This window comes from Xiphias gladius, chromosome 12 (assembly GCF_016859285.1).
Source record: "Xiphias gladius isolate SHS-SW01 ecotype Sanya breed wild chromosome 12, ASM1685928v1, whole genome shotgun sequence".
Classification (NCBI taxonomy): Eukaryota; Metazoa; Chordata; class Actinopteri; order Istiophoriformes; family Xiphiidae; genus Xiphias; species Xiphias gladius.
In genome coordinates this window covers 11,382,545-11,407,637 of record NC_053411.1, presented here as the reverse complement: position 1 = coordinate 11,407,637, position 25,093 = coordinate 11,382,545, and the positions used below count along the sequence as shown (strand labels likewise).

Sequence of the window (25,093 nt, the reverse complement as noted above, 5' to 3'; positions counted from 1 at the left end):
CAGCAGACATGGGACCGCGGAGTCACCGCAACGCTGACCAGGAGAAGGAAGCCACCTCTCGCCGACGATGCTGACTGGAGCCTCCGCCTCTCCGCCTCTCCGTTTCCCATGTCGACCCAGCGAAGGACCGGGAAGAGAGACGAGTTAAATGACAACTGAAGTTGTATCCGTGCTTTTTTTGATACCTGGGGCAAAGTGCCACACCTTCGCTTAGCGCCACAGGTAGGTGGAAACAACGTTTGCCTTCTCCGGTCGCCTTTCGTGGCCCCCTCGTCTTCAAACACTTCTCTACATTCACTTTAAAATAGCATTAAAAAGGCGATGCGTTATTACACCTTTGTTACCGCAGCTTCAGCGGTTGTTTTCTTCTTTTTTTTTTTCACAGCAACAGGTGAACTTGGAGCGGTGCTGTCAGCCATATGGCGAGTGGCCTCTCCAAAAAAAAATAAAAAAACAAAAACAAAAAAAGAAAAGAAAACTAAGCGATACGATGACTTCAGGACATTAAACAAAGCCATAGGGGTAATTCCTGCATGTTAAAGCGGTGCCACAGTACATAAAAACACTGATAAGTATGTTAAGACCATTAATTGTTAGCTAAGGTCGGAGTAGCTGACAACAGGGGTGCGAGTGTACACCTGCTGCGCTCAACGCCAGAGGCCATTAGACGCCCCATAGGGAAATTCATAAAGAAATGCATATATTGTGGGTGCTGTCTGTGCTGTGGGTAGGCAGGGCCACGGCCGTTATTTTATAAATGATGAGATCTTCAGTGTCTTTAAATGCAGCAACAAAAACAAGCTTTCTACATGTTTTTAATTACCTTTAAAAAAAAAAAAAATACACTGGGTTTTAATGTTTTGTTATACTTTCTGTAAAGTTTGAAGTTTTCTCCATAAGTTTAAGGTTTGGGAAATAAAATTTAGAAGATTTCAGTATATAGCAAGTCTAAAAATGACTGGGAACAACCTGTAAAAAAAAATGGGCTTTTAATATCGTGTGAGGTGTTAATTAGGCTTTAATAGGGCTGTAACTAGAGATTATTTTCGCATTATCATTTAGTGTTGATTATTTTTCCCGATGAGTCGGTTCTGTCAATAAAGAGTCAGAGAATTGTGAAAAATGCTGATCACAGCCTCCTAGATCCCGAGGAGACGTAGTCAAACAGACATTCAATGCACAGCGGTGCAGAACAAAGAAAAGCAGAAAATAGTCACATTTAAGAAGCTGGTACCAGTAAATGTTTGATACTTTTGACTTAAACGATTAATCGATTGTCAAATTGGTTGCCATACTTACTATTGTTACATTAGTGACATAACGTAGCTCCATTCATTTGTATAACACATTTTGTGTAGTTTTTGGTTTATTTCGAACATTGCAGTCGAATCCCTTCCACTATCACTAACCCACTGGCTTAATGTTCATTCTCTCCATTCATTTAGGATTATATAAATATGTATATGCAGTCTTGCTACTGTTTTCACCATCTGTCGTATTCACTGTTAAAGTCGAATTCAATCTAATATAATTTTCAACCGACTCATCGGTTAATCGACTGTGGGTTTCAGCAACGAGGGTTAAGCGAACACACTTGTAGAGCTGAAGCAGTCAGAGTGAGCACACGCAGAAATAATACTGAGGACGTGAGCTCGGCGGTAAATTCAGCGCTGTATGTGCCGAGTGTGCGAGAACACAGCTCCATAACGTCTCAGTGTGTCTCACACACAGCGCTGTAAATGCGACACTGTATGGGAACCGAGCTAAAAACTTTCCATCACACCCTGGACACACTGCGCACGGGCAGGTGAAGTTAATAAGTGAATGGAGGGCTGTTATTGGGGACGTTTGTTCTTTGTTGGGATGGAGCGCAGAGTTGGAGGAGGAGGAGTGGTCTTGACTTAGTTAACCAGAACTCAGGGACACGGCCTTGGGCTTTGTTTGCAGATCCAACACGAAGCCTCACTGCACCCAGGGTCACTTAAAGCGACATACAAACTTTGTCTGAGCCCAAACCTGTCATGTCCGTCGTTCCTCATACACTCTTCAACATGGTGTTAACAGCCACGTACCAGTTGCTGTCATATAGCAATGTGTCACTTAAAACTAAACTTAAACTGATCATTCTCTGACTTGTTTTTTTTTTTTTTTTTTAGCTTTTTAAGCAGGTGGGATTTAAAACATCATGAGAGCTGATCGACACAGTATCCTAAATTGTGATTTTACTACAACTCAGCTTAGCATTAGGGGGCAGACCCCAGCCCATGTGGCGGCTTGTTAGACAACGCAAGTCATTAAAAGTGGATGCAAAGACTTATTTGCCCAAGGTCTGCAGCAGGGGTGCTGCTGCTGGATGACAACACCTGAAACAGGATGTAAACATGAGACTGGAGCTCTGTGCCATTGCTCACACTATGGTCAGGAGAATTGCCCGATTGTACACATAGTGTTATTTTCAGGATGCGTTGTTGCGTAATAGTAGCGAAACCCTTTGCAAAGCCCTGTATCTTTACTTTTTTATAATGTAAAGAAACACACCAGTTTCTCTTTTTTTCAGTTAATTGGAAAAAAAAACCAGACAATTTCCAAATACTCTAACTAATTAATAATTTCATAATTTCTTAAGTAAAATAAAAGTTTCCTTTGTCTACAAGCAACTTGTAGACATCGCTTTGGGCTCTGGGAAATTGTGAGAGTTGTTGTTGGCTATTTTCAGACATTTTATAGATTTAATAATAGTCGATTAAAAGGAAAAAACACAGATTTTAAAGCTGAATATTTTTGGACTTTGAAGACTTTCCCTTGGGCTGGGTGGAATCGTGGTCAGCATTATGAACCATTTTCTGACATTTTATAGACTTAATGATGAAGTGACTGATGGAAAAAAATTATAGATAGAATTATCAATAATGAAAATGATCAGTAGTTTCAGCCCTTAAGCAGATTAATCATCAATGAAACTAATACTAGAGAAGTTTGTCATCCTTTTCTAATGTAAATTCATAAATACAGATAAAAAGAAAATGTATCTGCAACTACTTTGATAATGGATTAATTATTACAGTTGATTAATCAGGCAAAAATGGCAACAATCATCTCAGATGTAAAGCTTTGCTCCCTCTCTGTGTTTTCTATCATTTGTACTTGAATGTATTTGGGAGTGTTGGTCGGACAAAACAAGAAGATCTCATCTTGGGCTCGGGGCAATTTAGAGATCTGTCATAATAGATAGATCAATTGAAATTAGAACAAGTGTCAGTTGCAGCTCTAAAATAGATTATTTACCAAAGAGCCCAATCCCGCAGAAGCAGGTCCACCTCTTCTGATGTAAATTCATAGTATCTGTAATTATAAAAACTATCAAACCTAGATAAGATATGAGCCTTGAAAACAAAAACAAAAAAAAGGAGATTTTTGTTTATGTAACGGTCGCCTGCATGTTAAAGGTCAACTTGAAGACGTAGCCTTTTATTGCCCTTTGCCTCGCAGGCTCTATGTCATTTAAAACTGCGCTCTTCGTTGGCTCCACGGCTCTTCCCAGGTTTGTTTGCTTACTAAAGTACAATTCGTGGCTCCTGGATCAGGAGGATCCAAGGGAGGAAAACAGCAGCAGGTCTGTTTGCAGTGTGAGAGAGAGACAGCGAGGAGGGGAGGGCTATTGATAAGTGTGGGCTGCTGGGTAATAGAAAGGAGACGGGACTTGTTTTCATCAGACTTGCTGCTCAAGGCCATCTGAAAAGGGATGTTTGGACACGGCACGTCATGTTACACACACGGAGGCAGACATGACCACACATGCACCGTTACCTTCATGAGGTATTTTGAAGTTTCAGAAACCTCTCAATAGACCAGATGATCGTACAGAGTGCTCCATAATTGGACTGTATAAATTGGTCGCCATGGCAACTCACCGTGGACCCACTTGTCTAATCGCGCATGGATTATTTAAATCAGGCGACTCAAGGTCAGCTCGTCAAGCACACGCGTCAAACACTCAAATCAGAAGTTGCAGAGACTTTTCTTTTTCTGCCTAATGACCCACAATTGAACAGCGTTTCAGCTCTCTTTGTGCGGGCCATAGACGAAAGAGTTACACAATAACGTCCCTCAGGTGAATAGCTCCGGCTCTTTCATGGGAAGCCTTATCAGGTGCGGAGGGGTTATCTCATCTACTGTATATGCCGGTTATTAAAAGCTGGATAAAGCAGTGGGTGAGACAGCGTCATTTTTCTGTCACTACACCGACTTTAAAACAGAGTATTGACATTTCAGCTGGATTCTAAAAGCCTGGGAGCTGATAAGAGGCCTAAATTGACCACCTTATCGAATGCTGCTGTTCTCTCTCAGCAGGGAAATACAGAGGGTCACAGCGGCCGCTGATGAGTACAAAGAATTGCTGTCAATAATAGCTTTGTTTTCCATTTTTCTTTGGGACTACCTTTATGTTCATGAACACACTGGATGAGAGATAAAAGCCAGTCTCGGCTTGATGAAATGGAAACGGTTGTAGATGAAGTTTAATTTAGCAACCTGAGGGAAGAGATAGGCTAATCAAACAAAGCTTAAGACCTAAACTAATTTTTCACACATATGACATTAAGAATTCATTGGTCAGTCTCAAATAAAGGCACGAATAGTTAATTCCCTCTGAAAGGTGAAGGATACCTGTTAGACGTTGTTAGATGTTAGATATGTAAGATGGGATATAAAATCCTCGTACATTTTGTTTCTGGAAAGTTTGGTGTACTGTAGACGATTAACAAAATGTCTTAACAGATTGTTCCCGGTATGGATTCCATAATTAGACCTTTAAGGGCTGGTGTTGATCTGATTTAATGTCAATAGAATTGGCTGATCCGATACCGATCACTGATTGGTTCCTGTTCTCAAACATCTTTGCAGCTAGGTCACAGACATGTCATTGTCAAAGTCTGTCTTGCAAATCCACGATATTATAAATGATTATCAAAATTGTTGCCAATTAATTTTCTGTTGATTGACTTTAGCGTTTGCATCTTTCTGAACTGTGGGGCTTTCTAAGCACCTTGAAAGATCAGATGACTAAATGGCTTTTTTCTCTTTCACACACCTGCAAAAACTGTCAAACAAGGGGTCAACATTTCAGTCACAGTTGTCACCACCAGTCCATCTTATGACAGTGACGCAGCCCTTACACCTCTCCCATCTCCAGTCCCACTGTGATCGGCTTGCTTGCGCGTGGGCAAAACAGGCCGAGAAGCTGTGCAGAAAAAAAAAAAAAAAAAAATTTGGTTCTGACACAATGTCAATTAAGGCTATGAAGTGAAAGCGGCGCATTAGCAGAGCAAAAGACTATGATAAATCTAAAGAAATTTTAAGAAGATGTTTTTGCCTAGAAAACAAAATTTGGGCTGTGGTGTTGGATCAGTCTAGGGCTGGAAGATAATTTTTTTTATCACTGATTACCCGACAGATTATTTTCTCCATATTCCATAATGGATTAAACGTTTTGTCCGTAAAATGTCCGAAAACAGTGGAAAGAGACCGTTGCAATTTTCCCCTTAAATGGCTTGTTTTGTCCGACCAACAGTTCAAAACACAAACATAGTCATTTTATAGCGATTTTTGCACTGAATCCATATATTTGAGAAGCTGGAAGCAGTGTCTTTTTGGCACTTTTGCCTGATATAATGACTTAAAATGTTTATATTGAATATAAAAATTGTTGCCGATTCATATTCTTTTGATCGGCTAATCAGTTAATCCTGTCATGTCCTAGATTGGTCCTTGACAGCGTTGTTTGAGTAACATTATTTGTTTTCCTCTGTCCTCATACTCCAAATTCATAGTTGTAGTCGATCAAGTTGGTGAAAAGTTGATCCTAATTTATTGCCTGATCGATCAGAGCATCCCTAGCTCTCAGAAGTCTTGTGAGTGAGGATGGATGTTTCCAAGAAGTTTGCAACACTAGGGGAAACAATCATGACGTGTACAGAATGGGACTTATAACTGGTTCAGTATTTTAAGATTTGCTTCAGAGTGAAACATTTTGAAAACGGTAACCGGAAACTGGGTCAAACATGCCCCCTGGTGTACCTTTCAACATACCAGACACGCACATCCATCACGGCGAAGTAAACTGCCGCCACATTTCTGTCTACATTGTCTTGGCAGCGCATGATTTCAAAGGTCAGATTTCAAGAAAGCAGATGTGACGACATCCGCTGTGGACGGAGATAAAGATAAAGAACAGGCAGAGTAAGATGGATGTCAGACCAGTTAGCCCTCTTCTCCATCACCACACCCCTTCATGTCGCCCACATGAACATGATCTCCCCTTCTCACACTCAGAACATACAACACACACACTCTGACCGGCCAGGAGTAGGTGTCAGAATGTAAATCCTTACTTCAGAACGTAGCGCATATCTTTCATAAGCCGACCTTTTCAGAGATCTATCAAGTGCCAGAGCTGTGTAGCAACAGCAACGTCTTGGCTTTAAAAGACTCGGTTTCTTTGTTGAAAAGTTATCTAGAGACCCTCCAGAGAAGCATTCATATCTACACCTGAGGCAACAACTCTCCAAATGTGCATTCGATTACCGTCAGTAGATAGGAGAAAGAGAATTTAATGATGTCTTAACAAGCCTCTAATGTTATTCAAGCTCACTGTTTTTGCTTCTTAGCCTCGTTTACCTGTATTTGGTTTTTACAATGTGGGTATGTGCAGTGTTTGGACCAGCAGCTCAAACCCACAGTTATACAGAAGTGGTGGTGGATGGATTTCAGTCGTCCAAGGGCACAACAAAAAATAACTGGTATCAGATGCGCGAGACGGTTGGAAGACAATCTCCAGGAGGTGACGGTGTTTTTGTGTTTTTCAGTTGGTATGAGATGACAGAAATCAAATCATGGCGCTGACTTTCCCAGTTTTAAATACCTACACTGTGTTTGTTTCCACAACAACTTTTTATCTTGGTTTCTTTGCTTTCTATTCCTTTAAACTCACATGCTAACAAATATGTGATCAAACCTTTTACCTCTCATGACCGTTGCTTCTGCCTGTTAAAACGAAAGAGCATCGCCAAAGGCAGATTATATCAGCTACAGCCATTTAATAATCATGCTGACGTAATTGCTTACAATACTTCTGGCTGTTTTCTGGTTAATGTGCTCTCGGCGAGCCCATGTGTGTACTCAGCCAAAGATAATTTATGAGCGAAAAAAAGAAACTTCAGTGTCTAACACCACTCTTACATCATAAGTAGACTACTGTGTGTGTTTTTGTGGTAAACAAGACTGACAGAGTGGTGACTGTTCTGTAAACAAATTGTCCAGCTGATAGTGTGTGTTGCGTCAACTTCGAGAGATGTTCTTAGTTAAACAATCATGCAAATTTCAGTTTGCTAGTCATATATAGTTTTTAAGAAAACCATTACACAGTTTCACTAAAAACAGAAATGATCCAGTCTTTACAAATGTAAACTTCTTATCTACTGAGGAATTAAGGTACCTACCATCCTTCACAATAAGCTATCATACATACAGCATACATATTCCCTTTATATAATTTTGTCCTTACTTCAAAGAATAGGAGTCACTTTTTCAGTTGTTGTATCATCCACTCTGGAAGCAAAACCCTTCATTTATTGTTACGGAAAATAACCACTCCATGCACACACAATATCCCGTTTTCAAAAAACGAAACTGGTTAACAGGTAAAATCAATTTCAACTGGACTCTTTCCAGAGGAAGAATTATTTTAAGCCTTATCTCTCCGGATGAAATGTTCCACCCACAGCAATCATTCAGAATGTCCCTGACTGCCTGTTCCACTGGTATCCCAGTCCACATTTAGGGGACACTCTACAGCAATCTCACTTTTATTGCACCTGTTTCTCCAAGATGAAACGTTTCAATTTCCTCTGAAGAAAACTCAGAAAAAGAAAAAAAAATGGGAGCCAGGCCAGGCTGCCAGGCCAGCAGTGTAATATCTATCCCCTCCAGTAATCGACCTACGATCTTCCCTATCATAAAAACCAGGAGCAATATATAATATATTGAATGGCAGAGGGAATAGATAAAGGACTATTATTGCCAGCCAACAATGGTCAATATCTGAATGAGTGATAGTAATTTGATGCACAGATTGAATCTTTGATCGCTTTACGATTTTGGAACGTCTCCAGGGGAACAACATGATTGGTCACTTGGATGTTCTGATGTGAATCTCAGTCATATGCGGCCGCTTACTGTTAAACTTGGGGGAAGCTTTACAGACTGAGAGCAAATGCTCATTACTGGCAGGTTACCAGGCTCCCACTTTGTCATGAAAAGGCATCTACGTTGACACCTTTCCGCCTCCTTTAACCTTACCATATCCAAAAAATGACATAACACGTAGGCTGCATTCATGAATATTAGAGTTTTGATGTAGCTCAAGTAAAGCAATCTAATGATTGCATTGGAGGCTGCACTGACTGTTGTTCTCTGTCTTGCAGCCAGCACCCACGGCTGTGCATCTCAACAACTTTAATTGAAGCTTAAGACACAACAACAACAAAATATAGTGGTGGAAATGTATTTAAATTCTTTACTTAAGTAAAAGTACCAGTAAAACCATATGAAAATGCTCCATTGCAAGTAAAACTTCTGCATATTAAAAATGTATTTAGGTAAAAATGTAGAAGTATTAGCAATATCAGCTAAAAGAAAACTAAAAGTACTTATTGTGCAGAATGTCCCTCTCAAGAGTCTTAGATTATTACATTATATTATTGAAAGACTAATACTAATGCATTTATATCCAAACAGGATTTAATTTTTTTAACTGGCTGAGGTGGGGCTTTTTTTAAAAACAGTTTTTTGGGGGAATTTTATGCCTTTATGACACAGCCACAGTGGAAAGCGACAACAGGAAACGTGAACGGGGGACATTGTGGTTCGGTGTTGCTGCCTTGGTGCCAGGTACCTCAAAATTGTATCTAATAATGGCACTTTAGTAAATGTACTTTGTTTCTTTCCTTCGCTGAAAATAGTGTTGTATTCCTACAGTTGTGTGTTAGGGCTGTTTTTAGATGTATGATATTCAGAAATTTTTCTCTCTGCCAACATTCTGCATCCAATGTTTGTTGCATTGCAAATAGCTATGAAAAGTCCAGTAGGAGAAGCAAAAGAGATTTGTCATCTTGGGTTTTATAAAATTGTTATGGGAATATTTCTCCATTTCATGGCATTTTGTAATCCAAATAATCAGTTGGATAATCAAGGAAATTATCGGCATATTAACCAATAATTTAAGTAATTTTACTTGCATCCTTAGAATGAAATTAATCAACGAGTCTTTGGAGAACCAGTTGCACTCAACCAGGCTGAGTCTTAAAGACACTGATACGGGCGGGGTCCAGGTCTTAGTTTTAGAACCGTGCAGAACATGTAGACGTACTTTACCACAGACTAATCTCAAAACACATAGTAGTGATGGGAATTTTATTATCCATTTCTCCATGTGTATCTATAGCTATTTACTCTGCAAACAGTGTTGCAAAGATGACAGCTGCAAGTAGACACTGGAGCGAGAATATATGTCAGCCTGCCTTGTTAGTCATGTTTGCCTTGTCATTTTCTTTGAGCAGAGTTCGTTGGGAGTTGTCTCTGACTTTTAACGCTAATGTCACTCACTTATCAGTACAGTGACGTAACTAGCTAGTTACTCATGGGCCCCTTGGTGCTTGGAGGAGTGTTGTTAGCTGCCCAGGCTAAGATGGCAGTGTGTCATCACTGTGCCCTGCAGGACAAGTTCCCCTCTGACTGTGACCTTTTTCTGCTGACCAGCAGCAAAATGATTAGCCCGGGGCAGGTAACACCACAGTCACATTGTCAGCACTCAGCCACCCCCGAGCCAGTTTTTGCCTTGCAAATTTGAAGCCCAGCTCCATTCCAATGCAAACCAGCTTTTTCCGACTCGGTCAGCGACCCATTAGTCGGCTCGTCTGATGTGTGTCCTCTCTGGATGTTAGATGTCAGCCAAAACACACCAGAAAATACATATGCACCCTACTGCGTATACAGTATAAATAAAATACAGAACACATACTGAGTGGCAAGAAATAAAAGCATTCTCACTTTTCACATTTAACATTTAACAAAAACCATCTCTATTAGTCATTTTGTTTACCATATATTTCACATTAATACTTACTCTAAATATTATTTGCTTTATATGAAGTTAAAAATATTGAATGAGTAGGTAGGCATAGCCTGTTTAGATAAAACTCTGTGTGGCATCAGCTAAAAGCCTAGTACATGTGCAGCAGTGAATAAAACCTTACATGACTTTTAACTCCAGATACTGAGCAGTAAGATTTTAAAAAACATGCATGTAATCCCATTATGAAGACCACAATTTTATGTAAGTTGCATCGGTATTATTATCTCTAAGTATGCAGTCAATTCATATCACAGACTTATGTAACCGTGAAAAAGGAGGGGGAGCTACGTTTCTTGACGTTTAAAAGAGTTTATTGTTAATTTCATCTGCCACGAATGATCTGCTTCATTGCTACAGTCACTATTGAACAAAAAACTTGTCTTCCCGCTTTCAGCTTTTCCAAAGCTCAAGAAATTCCCATGATTTGACACGAGGGAAAGTCATGAGATTGACTTCAGGGCTAAATCTTCTCGAAAAGGTCATCTTGTGCCGTCCTATCTTTGATTCTCGTTGGTTCATGCTCATATCATTTCTTTGTAGTGGTCTTAACAGTATGATTAATGTACATTTTTTAGTGTTATCACCCTAATATGGCCAAATAATATTTCACCAAAAATACCAAAAAACTCACTTTGCAAGAGAAATTAACGGTTACGTATACATAGCCCTCATACTTACATGTTGTATGTAGAAAAAATAGGTTCTTGACAGTTTTCTTTTTTATTTTAAGCATATTTCAGGTATTTTAGTTTCAGTTAATCAATTACTCTATTAATTGATCAACAGAGGATTTACCTGTTACAATTTTGATAATCAATTAACCATTGAAGTCACTTTTTTTAAGCAGATATGCCACAAATTCACCTGTTCCACCTTTTCAAATGTGAATTTTTGCAGGTTTTCTTAGTCTTCTATGCTAGTAAATTGAATACCTTTGGGTTTTGGACTGTCAGTTTGACAAAACAAGCAATTTTAAGTCATCACTAAGGGCACTGGGAGAGGTTTTCACTTATTTTCTGATGTTTTATAGACCTAACAATTAAAGTAATCTGCAGATTAATCAATAATGAAAATAATAGTTTGTTGCAGCCTTATGACACCATAATTATTATAAAATGTACACTTTACTGAAATTAATGTTTTTAGCAATAGAAATTGTTGTCATTGTATATTTTCGTTTTATGTCAGTGCCACTGTAGGATATTTTTGTTTGTGCCACATAGCACACCAAGGTGTTAGAATCAGATTTTGGGCAGCCATTTATTGCAAATTATTCAGATTTTTTGACCACTAAAACAAATGATACACTATGTAAATCAACGCAACACTATTTAAGGGGAATTACATTTTTAAGGAACTGATAAATGAGTTGAGGTTTAACATGCAAATGCTGTGCTTCTTTAACTGCTAAATGCTTCATTATGTTCACCAGATAGTCGCTAACTTTGTCTTTGTCTCTTGTGAGATGCTGGGCAGGTAGCAGGTACAATGGGTTTTTACAGATTTTTCACTGAAAATAGCTGCCTGCTGCACGTGACTGGACTAAGCTGTTAGGGTGCCCCTGAGCAAAGAGTTTCTGTTGGGTCCCTATTGTGGTCATTTGATTAAATGCCACTCACTGTAATTTAGGAATATGTATCCTGTGAGCACAGGGCTCCTCTACAAAGATTATGTAATATTGTGGGGTATTAGTGTGTTAATTTACATAAAAATTGTAATTGTAACCATTTAAAAAAATTGGTTTAGTTCTTGTGCAATTAATTAAATTACCAAAAAAAACCCCAATAGACACACAGTTAATCTGGACCTTTTGGAGACCTTGGGGGTCTGGGGCCCCTTGGCAATTGCCCGGTTGGTCATTCAGCCTTACTGCTGTGGCTGAAACCAAAACAATTAGCTGAAAGACACTAAAAAGCTCCGTAATGCTAACACAAACTACAGACTCAGGTGATATCTATATCACTATGGGGTTCATCACTATGAGTAACCCCTTTCACATTACAGGTAGTCATTTGCTCCATTGTTTATGTAATTTAAATATTGATAATTTAATTATGAAGTTGGCTGATGAAAGTTAGTAACCAGAATGCACAATTTACACACAGCCAAGAAGATCTAATTTTATTTGTGTGTAATGCAAAAATTCCAATGAAATCCTAATTAAAACTTGTTATTGATATGTGTCTACAGCTCTCATATTATCATATTTGGTCATTTTATTTAAAAAAAAAAAAAAAAATGTGGACTGAGTTATTTAAGTTATAGTGTTGCTTAATCACTCCACTGACATATCACTTAATAATCCATGTGCTGTCACAGTGTTGTTATCTGTAGTGAAAACATGGTGCCTGGAAGAAACTAAACTTATTCAGACTCATAATTAATTCATAACGGTTCAGTCAGAGACAGTTATGTCAAGGGTTTCGAACCATTTATTGCAACAAACAGATATGCTGTCATATTTGGCAGAGGAGGCTCTCAGCTTGAGGATGGTCCCCAAACGAATCCAAGCTGCCTGCAAAACTCAGAGGCAAGCACATTAAAACCCCCCCCCAAGGGTACAGAGAGCAGAAAGCGGCAGACACATCTCACCGAGATATGGTATATACATAATGCACAAGGCAAGAAAATCTACCGCACAACAAGAAAACAGGAAGAGGAAGAAGCCGGTGATGGTGGAGGGAGAATCCAGCAGCCGCGCCATGAGCGATCAGAGCGCTTAGGAACTTGTCACATGATTATTGACCTGCTTGAATGTGACTAGTAATTGGAAAAGTCGGCTGATAGTGACTTCAGTACGCTGCCTGGACTAATACGTCTCTCCATTAATGTGTTAGCTGCTGATGCGGGCTGGGAAATTGCCTCCTCTCTTGCTCCCCCTCTGGAAGATAAGGGACACTTCAGCTGGGTGGGTGCTTGGCAGAGCACCAGTGTGTGAAAGAGGGTCCTCTATATAAAGCACAGCCTGTCGAACAGCTGGGCCTCTCTGCTGCTCTGAACTGCACTTGGCGTAGCATACCCTCTTGGCTTTTTCATAAGTAGCTTTGAAAGTGTTGGAGGTCCCAGTGAAAGTGTAGTTGTGGGAATTGTTTCAGCCAGGTTATAGTCAAGCCCGCCTCAAATCACAAGAGATCATTTTTGTGAAGAGAACAGAGGTCACTCAGAGACAAGAGGATTCTACTCAGAGATCTGTTCTGTGTCCACGCTTACTTTGTCCACATCCTCAGTAACTACACTCAACTCACGGCGCACAGCTGCAGACCTGTAGAGGGATATTTTAGACGTCCTTGGATATCTGAGTCATGCTTTTCTTGCTTTTGCACAAATAATACAGTGTTTCATGCACACACAAAAAATGTGACCCAAAATGTGATGGTCCTTTTCACAAGATTAGATTGATAACCTTGCTTGTGGGATGGAAATCTTGTGAGCTGATGGAAGAAGGTTCGGGAGAGTCAGATGGCTTAAGCAGAAGCAGTTACTGAAGCACGGTGCATCGAGGAGAAAAGAGATAACACTACTAGTTGAACACTCTGTGATGCCATCCAATTCTGAAGGATTTCTTCTCGGTAAACCGTATTTAACCTCGGAATACATCATACCACATGTCCAAACAGAGCTCTTCTTTATGGAACCACAACACATCCATACATGTGTGAGGAATCTATTGGAAACCTAATCCTAAACATTAAACCACGTTTTACCTAAGTTACGTTGCATATCTGTCCTACTTAGAGAAGACTTGTGTAGCTAATTAACCATGAGACACTGAGATACAGGTGGTTTCCTTTGACTGTTTACTCCTTCAACCAGAGGCTTAGCTTATCATATCCTCTGCTACATGTGTAGGGTCTGTGCCACGACCTCGGTTGCTATGGCAATTGCAATTGGGCCATAGCTATGGCAGTAACTTTTTACCTGATCTCCTTTCACTTTGTCTTTTGAACAGATATAGCACAAAGTACTTGGGTCTCAGAGTTCTCCCACTGTACTGAAGCTTTAGTGTTGTCTCTCACTTGTAAGTCGCTTTGGATAAAAGTGTCTGACAAATGAGTAGATGTAAATGTAAATGCCGTTCAGTATCTTCTACGCTATCTGAGAGACTGACGGGGAATATATATATAATATTATATATATCTCAGCAGGATCTCTTCAGATCTGCTTGCTTCTTTAATCGATGCTAACACGAGCACACCAAGAGCATTTTTATTGGTCCCACATGCATTTTTCAAAACAATCCCCCAAGCAAATCCCACCTGGACCTCTTAGCACATTCCCCACCAGGACTTTGCACAAATATGTATGAAGTCCCGGAGCATAACTAAAGCTTCTTACATCATAGTTGCCTGGCTTTACTGCAGCTTGAAAATGTACAGGACTAATAGATGCAAATTGGTTGTTGAAAACTAATGATTGCAGACGCTATGGCACAGTGTTTTTGTCTTGAGATAGCCTATATTTTTCAACAAATCCGACTAAAAGACCAAAATCAAAAATGAAGTTATCGTTCTAACAAGTACTTCCTGTGTATCCAAAACCTGATGTTGCTCATTCTTCTGTGCATTAGAGCTCCACTGTCATCCAAAAAGATTAAAAACACATAAATGGATTGCTGAGAAATAATCATTTTTCAGTCAGAGGAAAACCTTCAACCCTACTGTCTAGTGCTATAAATATGCAGTAGCACAGTAAATTTTTATTAGTACATCGCTGAAAATAGTCCACAACACATGCCTATTTTACTCCTGTTTGAGTAAAGTTTGCTAAAACTTCAGCAGCGCCAAACTGTTTGAAGTATTTTTTTTTTTTAAATGATATATACATATACAACATATATCAGTGACTCATTATGACAGATTTACATCCTCAGTAGGAACAAATGGGCTTTGGTAGACTATAAATCATTGTGTGTTTGTACAAGTAGCAGTAGTGTTATCCAGATATAATTTCCATCCCCATATTGCACTTTGCAAGCTGATTCTTATAACTAAAAGGTATAGTAAAGCCCTACAGGGTCACAAAAGTTTTGTCTTGTGGGCACATATCCTTCATTTATACCACAAAGACATACTGTGTCCTCTATCTCTGCCGCTCTCTTTCTCCTTCACTTGCAGACAAACCCATTCAAGACTCAGTGATTAATTATTTACTCAGGCAATGAAATGCCAAAGCCGAGAGAAACACACCACCAGGAGAGAAAAAGGTCACTCCAGTCCTGCACATAGATATACACTCTTCAATACGCACTTACACACAACAGTGATGGATGGCAATAACATCTTTATCGGTGCTTCGGGCAGACAGAGTTTTCATCCTCGTGTCCAAACACCGTCGAGACCAAGGGCAAAGCAAAAACTTGACTGATGAGGTGAAATCTTCAACAGAGCCCTGAAAAAGCTCTAATTTAAAAATCACTCACATGTCAGAGGTGGTGAACTGTCCGATCAATAGCAGTCTCGTTCTGTGTCAAAGTGTGTGTGTGTGTGTGTGTGTGTGTGTGTGTGTCGTTGTACAGACCAGTGACTGTGGAGCTAACTGTAACCTTTCCTTGATGAGTAAGCTCAGACACTAATGGGAGAATGTCATCCGTGGAAAACAAAGTGCATGTTTTTAAAGAAGTTTGTCGCTTTAGATTTTGTCCATACTGTTTATTCGGAGGTTGTTTGTGTGATTAAAGTTTAATTGATTTGTTAATGTCCCTCCACAGCTCCTCGACACGGCTGGCCAAATGGGGTGCCGATGCTGCAGGATGATAAAAAGGTGAGAAATGTGTCTGACTCCACAGTCATTACCTCTTCTTGTTTGTTTGTTTGTTTCATGGTGCTTCTCTTTTCTGTCTCCTGTGTACGATCTTTCTGGTGAATATTGTCAGAACACCATCTTACATTGACTTGTTCCCAGTGATTTGAAGGATCAATTCACCCAAATTACAAAAAAAAAAAAATAAAATTTCCCACTTTCCTTTTTATCCTAACAACTTTTGGTTTTGAGATACACCATATGTCTCAAAGTTTTCTTTGTCCAACCAAGAAATGTGGAGGTAAATGGTTTTTCATTTGTGCTGCTCTTAAAACAGAAAAATTGTACTAAAACAATTTGACAGCAATGTCCATCCATTCCAGACACCCTGCCCTTGTCACTCTGGATAATCCACAGACCTCTCTGTCAACCGTTTTCATCTATTTCTTTCTGCTCAAGATATAGTTCAGATGAAAACTGCTGAAAGGCAGTTTTCTCATCTTGTGATCAGCTAAGACTGTAGATGGTGGTCTAAACAAAAGCCATGCTCATTTAATATATGGCATTTGCTGTGTGAAATAGCTCCTTTACACTTTCCCCTGTAGGGCATGTTTTATCTCATAAATTTTTACAATGTTACTGAAGATTTGTTTCATCCAATACGTGTTCGCTATAAAATACTGAAGGAGACGCTGTACAGCCGAACATCCTCAGATTCTGACTGAAGGGACGTTGAAAACCAATAGCATCTTAAGAGGATGAGTAAATGAAAAAATAAAAACTTGATAGAAGATCACTGGTTCAGTAGCTTTACATATGCACAACATACAGTTTGGCAGCAGGAAAGTACAACTAACTGCACCCTGAGATGATGTGCAACTTGCATGCTATTTTTTAGCAGAGTAAAAATTAAGTTAAATTAATTAAATTAAATTAAATCAAATTAAAGTTTAACTTTAGCATTTTTACCCATGCTAGCGGCGTGGTCAGTGACATTCCCATTAAACTCAGCTTTATTTTGTGTTAAGCGCTACTTAGCAAAGTGTTAACATTGTCACAACGTTTGTTTTTTTAAACCGCTGAATCTAAAACTCCAGTTCACCTCCTCTGTAACAACCTCTCAGTGTAGGTTTCCTTATCTGCAGTTCCACAGTGCCAATTCAAATGTCTCCTTGGCCACATAATGATTTTTTGTCTTGTTTCATGCAGATAGCGAGAGGTCCATTTATAATATGTCTGCGCTTTCAGCCTCACTTGGGCTCTTTGTAAAAACTGTGAGTCAATATGCCAATAGCCATCATCCTTGGTTACTGTATTTCTCTGCAGGACTGTCTGTTCATGAAAGGCCTACAAGACATCGTTGTCAGGGCTCGACATGGCTGCGCTTTATTGAGATGAACAAGTAGACAGAACAGGGAAGGGAAACAAGATTTTGACTGCACATTAATGAAAGGGCATGCTGTGATTCACGTACCGGAGTTATAATCCCCCTCCACACCATTTTTGTTTGTTTTTTTTCTTTCCCATGTCAAAGACACACATGTGATGCTTGTGACACACACACATACCTCCCTAATTGTCTGGAGTGTCACATTTCTGGGCTTAGCAGTGTTTGGGGTTTGGCAGGGTGGGCCTGTAGGTTACTGGGTCAACAATACGGCCTGAGTACCAGCAGGGCTGACGCTTACGTAGTCCCAACAACAATGCAGAAAAAAGGGTAACTCTAGGTGGGACAATCCTATGCGAATCTCGTGTTTTATCTTATTTTGCTAGATGAATAGGGCTCGGTTTAACTCTTAAAATAATCCAGGGGAACAGTGGCAACTGACAAGTTTAAGGGATCCTCTTGAAAGTGCATTTAAAACAGCCAAGAGAGATTTTCAGATAGTTGCTCAAAAGCTTTCTCATCTTATATCATATAAACTTTGAACCCGTTTGAATTTCACCTGGACCTCCTCCCATTATATACACAGCCTCAAATTTTTAAAAACTAAAATTACTGCCTCCTTTTCTATGCCTCTACCATCCAGTCAACTTACAGTTTACATCAGTTATATGAGCCCATCCGGACTCATTTAATATATGTAGGGAAGACTTTGAAGGAATTTAATAAAAGTATTAAGTGTATTAAGTGTTTTACAATAATTAGCGTATGAATTCTTGAGTTATGGCCGAAAGCTTGTTTTGCCTTCAAGGCGTTCCTGAGATATCACGTTCTCGAGAATGGGATGGATTTATGGACAGATAACCCAAAAAACTTAATTTGCCTTGGCCACAGCTGTCACGGGCGAAGAGGCATAAACATCATTTCCCACTGCTCCTACTGGGTATATTTCAATGAAAATCTATTAAAACCAAAATCATTTTTGGACACATAACTAGGGACCGTCTTCAGCGTTACCACTGAAGAAATGTTTTTCGATACCTTTATCACTATCTGCCTTAAGGTGACACAGTAAACAGCATCCTGTGTGTTGCACCGTCAAAGTTAAAACATATGGAAAGGATGGCTTCTTCCAGGATGGAGTTGCTTCCTAAAAAAAAAAAAAAAAAACATTTCAACATAAACAAAACCTCACAGAAAGGGAATCCAATAGAGAGAGCAAAGCAGGAACTCTCAGATTCAGCTGAAACAACTTTTATGCAAAAAATACTATTTTGCTATTAAAATCTGAGCTTAACACTGGGGAGCTGGTGCTTTTCCTTTCTGTGTGACTTTTAATGCCAGGAGAGATTTTCATCAGCTGTTTTAGGTCTGATAACCAGATAAACACTCAAGAGAAACCCCACTTCGCCTTACACAGATGTTAAATTGGTCTTTTTTTAATTTTGTCTGCTTTTTTTGTCTCACCAAAAAAAAAAAAGGAAAACAGATTCACAGCAACAAGTTGTCTATTTGTTTGGGTCTGCTCTTTGAAAAATAGCTTGGAGATAGAACGGGTGGCCTCCTGTCGTTGATGAAAATACAGTTTCATTTTCTCGCGCAGCTTTTGTCCAGCTTTATGAGTTATTGGTTTTTTTTCTGGTAAAAAGCGAGCCTCAGATTTCACCTTGGCAGCCGGGACACAGCGGCAATGCTGGCCAGAAGCGAGAGAAATGGAAAACATTCAATTTCTAAGCTTTCCACTGTGAAGAGAGACGGAGGGAAGGAAGCAGGGTGAGATAGGGGTTCTTAAGTCAGAGAGGGAGCATGTGTGTGTGTGTTAGCTTATGACTATAAATGCGTGGTGATGTTTTCTTGTGTCTGCCTACCAGGAGGGGAGAAGGAAACCTGTTACTAAATCGATCGATATATTTGAAAGTTGTGTTCTTAATTCTCTGGACTTGTGTTCTTGTTAGGTTCATGAATACTGAATAGTGTGAAGTAAAGCCAAAAGGGCGCAAAATAAAAAAAAACAAAAACAAAAGCAAGCACAGAATGAGGAGCAAAGAAAACAAGAGTGAAGAAGACAACTTGAGAGAGAAGGAAGAAAGGGGAGGAGGCGGGAGGGAGTGAGACAATAGATGGAAAAAGCTCGAGGGAAACGGCTCAAATCAAGGAGAAGTCAAGTGCAAAGGGATAGTAGATTAGAGTTGCAACTACATTACAGTGACACTGAAGGAGAGACGAGAAGGAGGTTGCTTCGGAGGGGGAGAGGCACCTGGAGAGGTGTGAGATGAGGGAGCTCTGCTGGGGTTGCAAGGCTCGCAGGGTGGAGGAGAAAACAAATGAAAAGAGGAAAAGATGGTCGTGAAAAACATGAGGCTCTCGCAGCAGGTGACGTCTAACAGCCTGTTACTAGTCACAAAATAAAGCCCCCCTGCCAATGCTCCTAATACCTGTGTAGGTGTGTGTGATAGCAAGTGATCTTGTACGTATACCCTTGTAAGAAAATCCTCCAAAATAGTGGTATCAGGCAGTCGTTACAGCATACAGGGGGCTATTTAAGGTATAGAGCCTAAAAGAGCATTCATAAGTCTCGGACCTCTATCAAGCTCTACTATCCAACGAGCAAGTGGAACAACATGGACAGATCTCTGGCAGAGCATATGGCAGTCTGTAACTTACACAATAAAAGACTCATATCACAGCAGAGAGGAGAAATCAGATGAGAGCCGGAATTCAACAGAGACGTCTGATGAAGCGCCGAACAGGAGGTACATCACGTCAATGCTAAATACGGCATCAGTATTATTGGTCATTTACTTAGAAACTCTTGTTATGCTGGTTAAAGGTGAAAATATTCTCTTATTTGTCACTCATTTTAATGAGAACATTAAGGACCTATGTGGCATAACTAGGCCTCATTATTCTCTGTCCCTTTAAAGAACTAGCATAAAACAGTGAATTTACTGCTGTGAATTTATCATTTATTTATTTATTTTACCATCTGACAGGGACTTTTGCACATAATCAGCAGGTAATTTGTTTTTTCACTTCATTTTTCTTTTGCTTCCCAGTACCAGAAGTATTTTCTGAGCTGTTCTTGTCACAAAAGGGCCTTTGTGTGCTGTTAAACGGAGATCAACATCTTCTGGCAGCAAAAAACTTTTGAAAAAATTAAGAACATGTGGGGACATAAAATTCAGGTGAAAATTAGTTCTAAGCAATGTTTTCCCCCTGCTCCCCAACCTTAATCTAAGCTAGGATAATTAACCCTCGATTCAAGTGCCATTCTTAATGCACAGACCTAAAAGGGGCGTCCAATTCTGAGCTAACTCTCAGAAAGAAAGCAAATGAGCGCATTTTCCGGCTAGGCCAATACATATGGTCCAATATCATCTTTACCTTATATTATGCAGGCCAATAAATAACAGTGTCACCATTACATAGTTTGTCTACCGGAGAGCACTGACAAGCCACCATTTTTACACTGTAAAATTTCCCACACTATATTTATCCCTGGTCACAAATGTAAGATAACTATTGAAATTTATTGCTGATGTTGAAAAAAAATCAATTTTTATCAATTTTTTTTTAAATCCTCAAATATCGATATCAGTATTTGCCTCAAAAATCTAGGATCAGCTGGGCTTTACTCAAAATCTCTGAACATCACTGAGAAACGAGTTTCAGGCCAACTGGAATTTCAAGGATGGGCAGCAAGAGTCAAAGGTCAGAAGCTGGAGAACACACTACTAATGTTAATATTGCAGCTCTAATGTCAGAAAAAGAGCAAGTGTAACCACGGAAGGTTCTGAGAAGTAGCCTTTGTGTGTTGTGTATCTCAGCTTCCAATTCATACACTGGTCTTGTCTTGGTTTCCTTTTGTTCCCTGTCCTCTCTGTAGGTCACTAATGTAAACAAAACAACATATAGGCAAAGTAAATGTCAGTTTTTTACAGTTTGAACCAGAGAGGAAAGTGCAGTCACAGGCCTGCGTACACCCCCATGTTCTCCCCTCCTTCCAACAGATGTAACAGTAGCATTTAGAAAGCTGGCAACAAGGAAGTATCCTTGTTGCCGTCGGTGTACAGTATGTGAGGGTGTTTTTATCGATTGCCACGGTAACATCTTGACTCCTGGAGCCCGGTCAGACGGACAGAAATAGTCCTCTCAGTCTGCCGCCACACTGATCCGGGAAACGGATGGTGAAATGCTGAAGCCAAGTCAAGTGTAACTTTGACTCTTTTGGAAGTTGGCAAAGTATTGCAAATTCTTCTTTCAATGTATGTTCCTCCGCAGCAGTTTTGATTAAAAGTCATATTTGTGTTGAATTTAGTAGATAAAACGATAATGTATGTGAGATTGTATTTTCTTAAATAACTACAGCTGCCACTACTCATAGATTTCATTACATCTAGTCTACACAATGTCAGAAAATAGTGACAGAAAACGTGTATGACTCGTTCCCAGAGCCCATGGTGACCTGTTCAAATTTGTTGTTTCGGCAAATCAACAGTTCAAAACCCAACAAGTTTTGAAGCCACGCAGCTCTTTGAGTCTGTACATTAGAGCAAAGGTGCTCCGAGCGAAACTCCAAACATCATTCTAACAGCCGAGGCTCGCGGGATTGTCAAGGTTTTGGACAAACTGAAATCGGAATGAGAGTAATCACTAAACCGTCATCTCAGGGAGGGCATGAATATCTGTACAAAATTCCATAGCAGTCCATCCACTTGTCGCAGAGACATTTCACTCGAAACCACAAATGTTAACTGCATGGTTGAACTAGAAAGGAGGTCAGAGAATCATCAAGTTCACTAGGATTCCTCCTCCTGGGACCATGACTTTTTGTTGTCAGATTTCCATAGCAATCCATCACGTGTTGTTATATTTAAGTTTGGACCAAAGTGTTGGTCCAGCCAACACTAATACACCTACACCGCTAACTTCAGTAAAAGTTTTGAAATATAAAAGATTACATCGATATAATTTTGACAAAAAGCAAAAAATACTAACATTTGAGTCACTTAAAACAATATATTTGTCATTTGTCATTAAACTTAAAAAATTAATAATTTATCCTAATTTTGACAGCTGGACTGATTAATAACGTCCATTTCATCAGTACTAATTCCATCAGCACAGCAATTCATGTCAGGCATTTTGCATTTTAGCGGCAGAGTGGTGAGTAAAACATAAGTCTGTTGTACTGATGGAATCAGCGCTGTGGAAATGTGAATTTTGCATTTGAGCTATTGTAGTGGGATACCTCTTGATGTTTTGTTTTGTTTTTTAACGCGCTGGCCACTATTTGACTGTTAAATGACATCCTGTCTCTCCGTCTGTCTCACAGCTACATCTACGACCCCTCAGTGGCAGTGGATGTGAGGAAGACCGACTCTGCGGGCAGCTCGCTATACCAGCCCCACCATCTTTCAGGCGGGGTCCCTGTCAGTGACCCGCTCAGCGGCAACAACAAGCAGAAGCAGGGCTTCCACAACCTGGGCTACAGCAAGTCCAACGACAGCACTCTTAAACTAGAGGTGGACAACAACCACGTCAACCACAGGCTGCACTCAGTGCCTTCACCTGCAAACGAGCTGCACTGGCAGGGGAGCACACCGCCTGCGGAGGGGGGTCTCTACATCATCCAGCCAGAAGCTGTGGGACCAAGATGGGTGATACAGGAAAAAACCCCGAGCCAAGTGCCCGTTTACCCCAATATACAGGAGTACGAGAACCAAAGAAGCTACGGCGACCAGGGACACAGAGAGACAAGGAATGGGTGGGACAGCTCCATCACCAAGTGCGTGACTGGCAGCGAAAGCCTGTCAGCAGATGAGATCGAGATAGACGAAGGCGTGGGAGGGACGCCGGAGTACCCGTGCGACACGGGGGACGAAGGGAGCGTCCTGTCCGTGGACATCCACACCAGCACCACCAGCCTGTCCTCAGCCGACACCAGGGACGAGCTTAGACTGCCAAAGACTCCGGACGTTTCCACCGTGGAGAGCGGGATCTCAGTGACCAAGAGCGAGGACGAGGAGGAGGAGGTGAAGAGCGAGGACGAGGAGGTGCAAAGCGTCACAGACTCGATGGTGGCGGAGGCTCTTGCTGCCCTCGAAGCTGCCACCGCCGGGGAGGACTGTGAGTGACAGACGTCTGTGCTCTCTCTCACTTATCACCCAAAACCACTGACTCGGACTTGAATGCGACTTGACAGTCAGAACCACCGTGAAACTGAATAACACTGGTTCTGAATAACACCTCTTGTGTTTGTAATCAAGGAACGTGGAACAAATGAAGAAAAACTCTGTTTACAAATGAAAGAACAGATTTATTTTTGAACTTGAATTCTTGGATATTTTTTTATTGCGGTCACACTGACAGAAGATAATGTCTCCCTTGTGAAAGAGGCAATATTTCCAATGCTGCGAGGTTTGCTAAAAGCCACAGATGAAGAGGCATCATTGTGTAGACTGTGAATATCACCTGCTGCCATATCAGCCTGTTAGTCCACTTGAATAGTGTATTTAACACTCCGCAAACGTAATAAGCCTGTATATGCTCATTCACTGCTTTGCCATGTCCATACTGCGCTTGTTAGTAAGACACTACACGTCGCTTTTTATCCCATTTTGGAGCATAGCTATGCTAATTGTTAGCCTATAGAGTGAATTTTTCCTTTGCTGATACACAGTCCTTGCCATATCTTGCTGTCTCTTCAGGAATCTCGCCCTCATTTCACCGAGGCGGCGAAAGAGAAAAGGTCATCGCATATATTTGTTATACGCTACCCATGTTTTTGTTCCTGTTTTATCTTCTCTTGTTATTTATAATATCTGCACTCACATCATTTTGGATTTACTGTGAGAAGAAACTTGATGTTGCAAAAGCGCAGAGCACAAGAGGGTGAGGGAGGATGCGGAAACGGTCCTTATTTATAGCTTATCCACTTCTGCGTCAGCACTGATTTCATCAGAATGAAACAGAATTAATACAATATCTATTTGGAAATATAGAAATTAGTTTACACGCTGTGCTTACATTATCAGACACATGTACAATCGAGTCTTACAGATTTTTTTTGTCAATTAATATGTAATTTCCATGCACAATATTTGTGTCAGACCATGTCATGTGGTGGAATATCAGAAGATCTATGCACGTTCAAAATCCAGAGCCGGTTACCAAAGGATAAAATGGAAACTAGTCACCTGTCCATTTCACTGATATTACTTTTGTCTCTGCAGGTTTTCTACCTTAGCTTAGCTGAGTTTAGCAAGAACAGCTAAGGTCAAATCACTGTTGAAGAACCCACTGAGGGGCCATCAATTCACACTACTAGCTTTGTTTTGTTGTTTTTTTGTTTTCTTTTTCCTACTTTCTGTTTCTAGTTTGGCCTGTGACATTAGTTCAACTCAGAGCTCACTTAAGTGCCTAATAATGAACTAACTGAGGCTAGACTATGCAGAAAAAACTACAGATACGTTTTTTTTTTTTTTTAATGTGTTCAGAGTGTGTTTAATGCTAAATAAGCTGTTTGCTCAATGAAGTCCTGAATTTGTTTCACTGCGACTCCCCTTTTCAGTCATTGTTTGCCTGCCAAATCATTTCTACTTATTATATTTGTATTGTAAAATAAAGAAATTGTACTTGAAAAAATTTAAACTGAGGTACTTTGTGCGTTTGCGTTATTTATTCTGTTGTGGTTTTTCAGGAAAGATTACAGGTGGGATACAGAAAAAGTAGTGTCTGTTATTGGCTAGCTAGCTGGCAAATGCTAAGCCCACTTCGTT

The 25,093-nt window shown here is 40.1% G+C and overlaps 1 protein-coding gene across 1 annotated transcript; it reads left to right on the top strand.

Annotated features, from left to right (window-relative positions):
- On the top strand, window positions 1–24,913 carry zgc:194930 (uncharacterized protein LOC557813 homolog). Its single transcript, XM_040141623.1, has 3 exons — window positions 1–222; window positions 15,897–15,949; window positions 22,648–24,913. Exons 2-3 carry the CDS (start codon window positions 15,918–15,920, stop codon window positions 23,447–23,449), a joined length of 834 nt encoding a protein of 277 aa, XP_039997557.1. The 5' UTR covers window positions 1–222; window positions 15,897–15,917; the 3' UTR covers window positions 23,450–24,913.
- Window positions 24,914–25,093: the final 180 nt, after the last annotated feature.

Coding starts and splice junctions, on each gene's coding strand:
- zgc:194930 (XM_040141623.1), top strand. CDS start 15,918: ATGGGGTGCCGATGCTGCAGGATGATAAAAAG. Junction 15,950..22,647: donor TGCTGCAGGATGATAAAAAG/GTGAGAAATGTG, acceptor TCTGTCTCACAG/CTACATCTACGACCCCTCAG.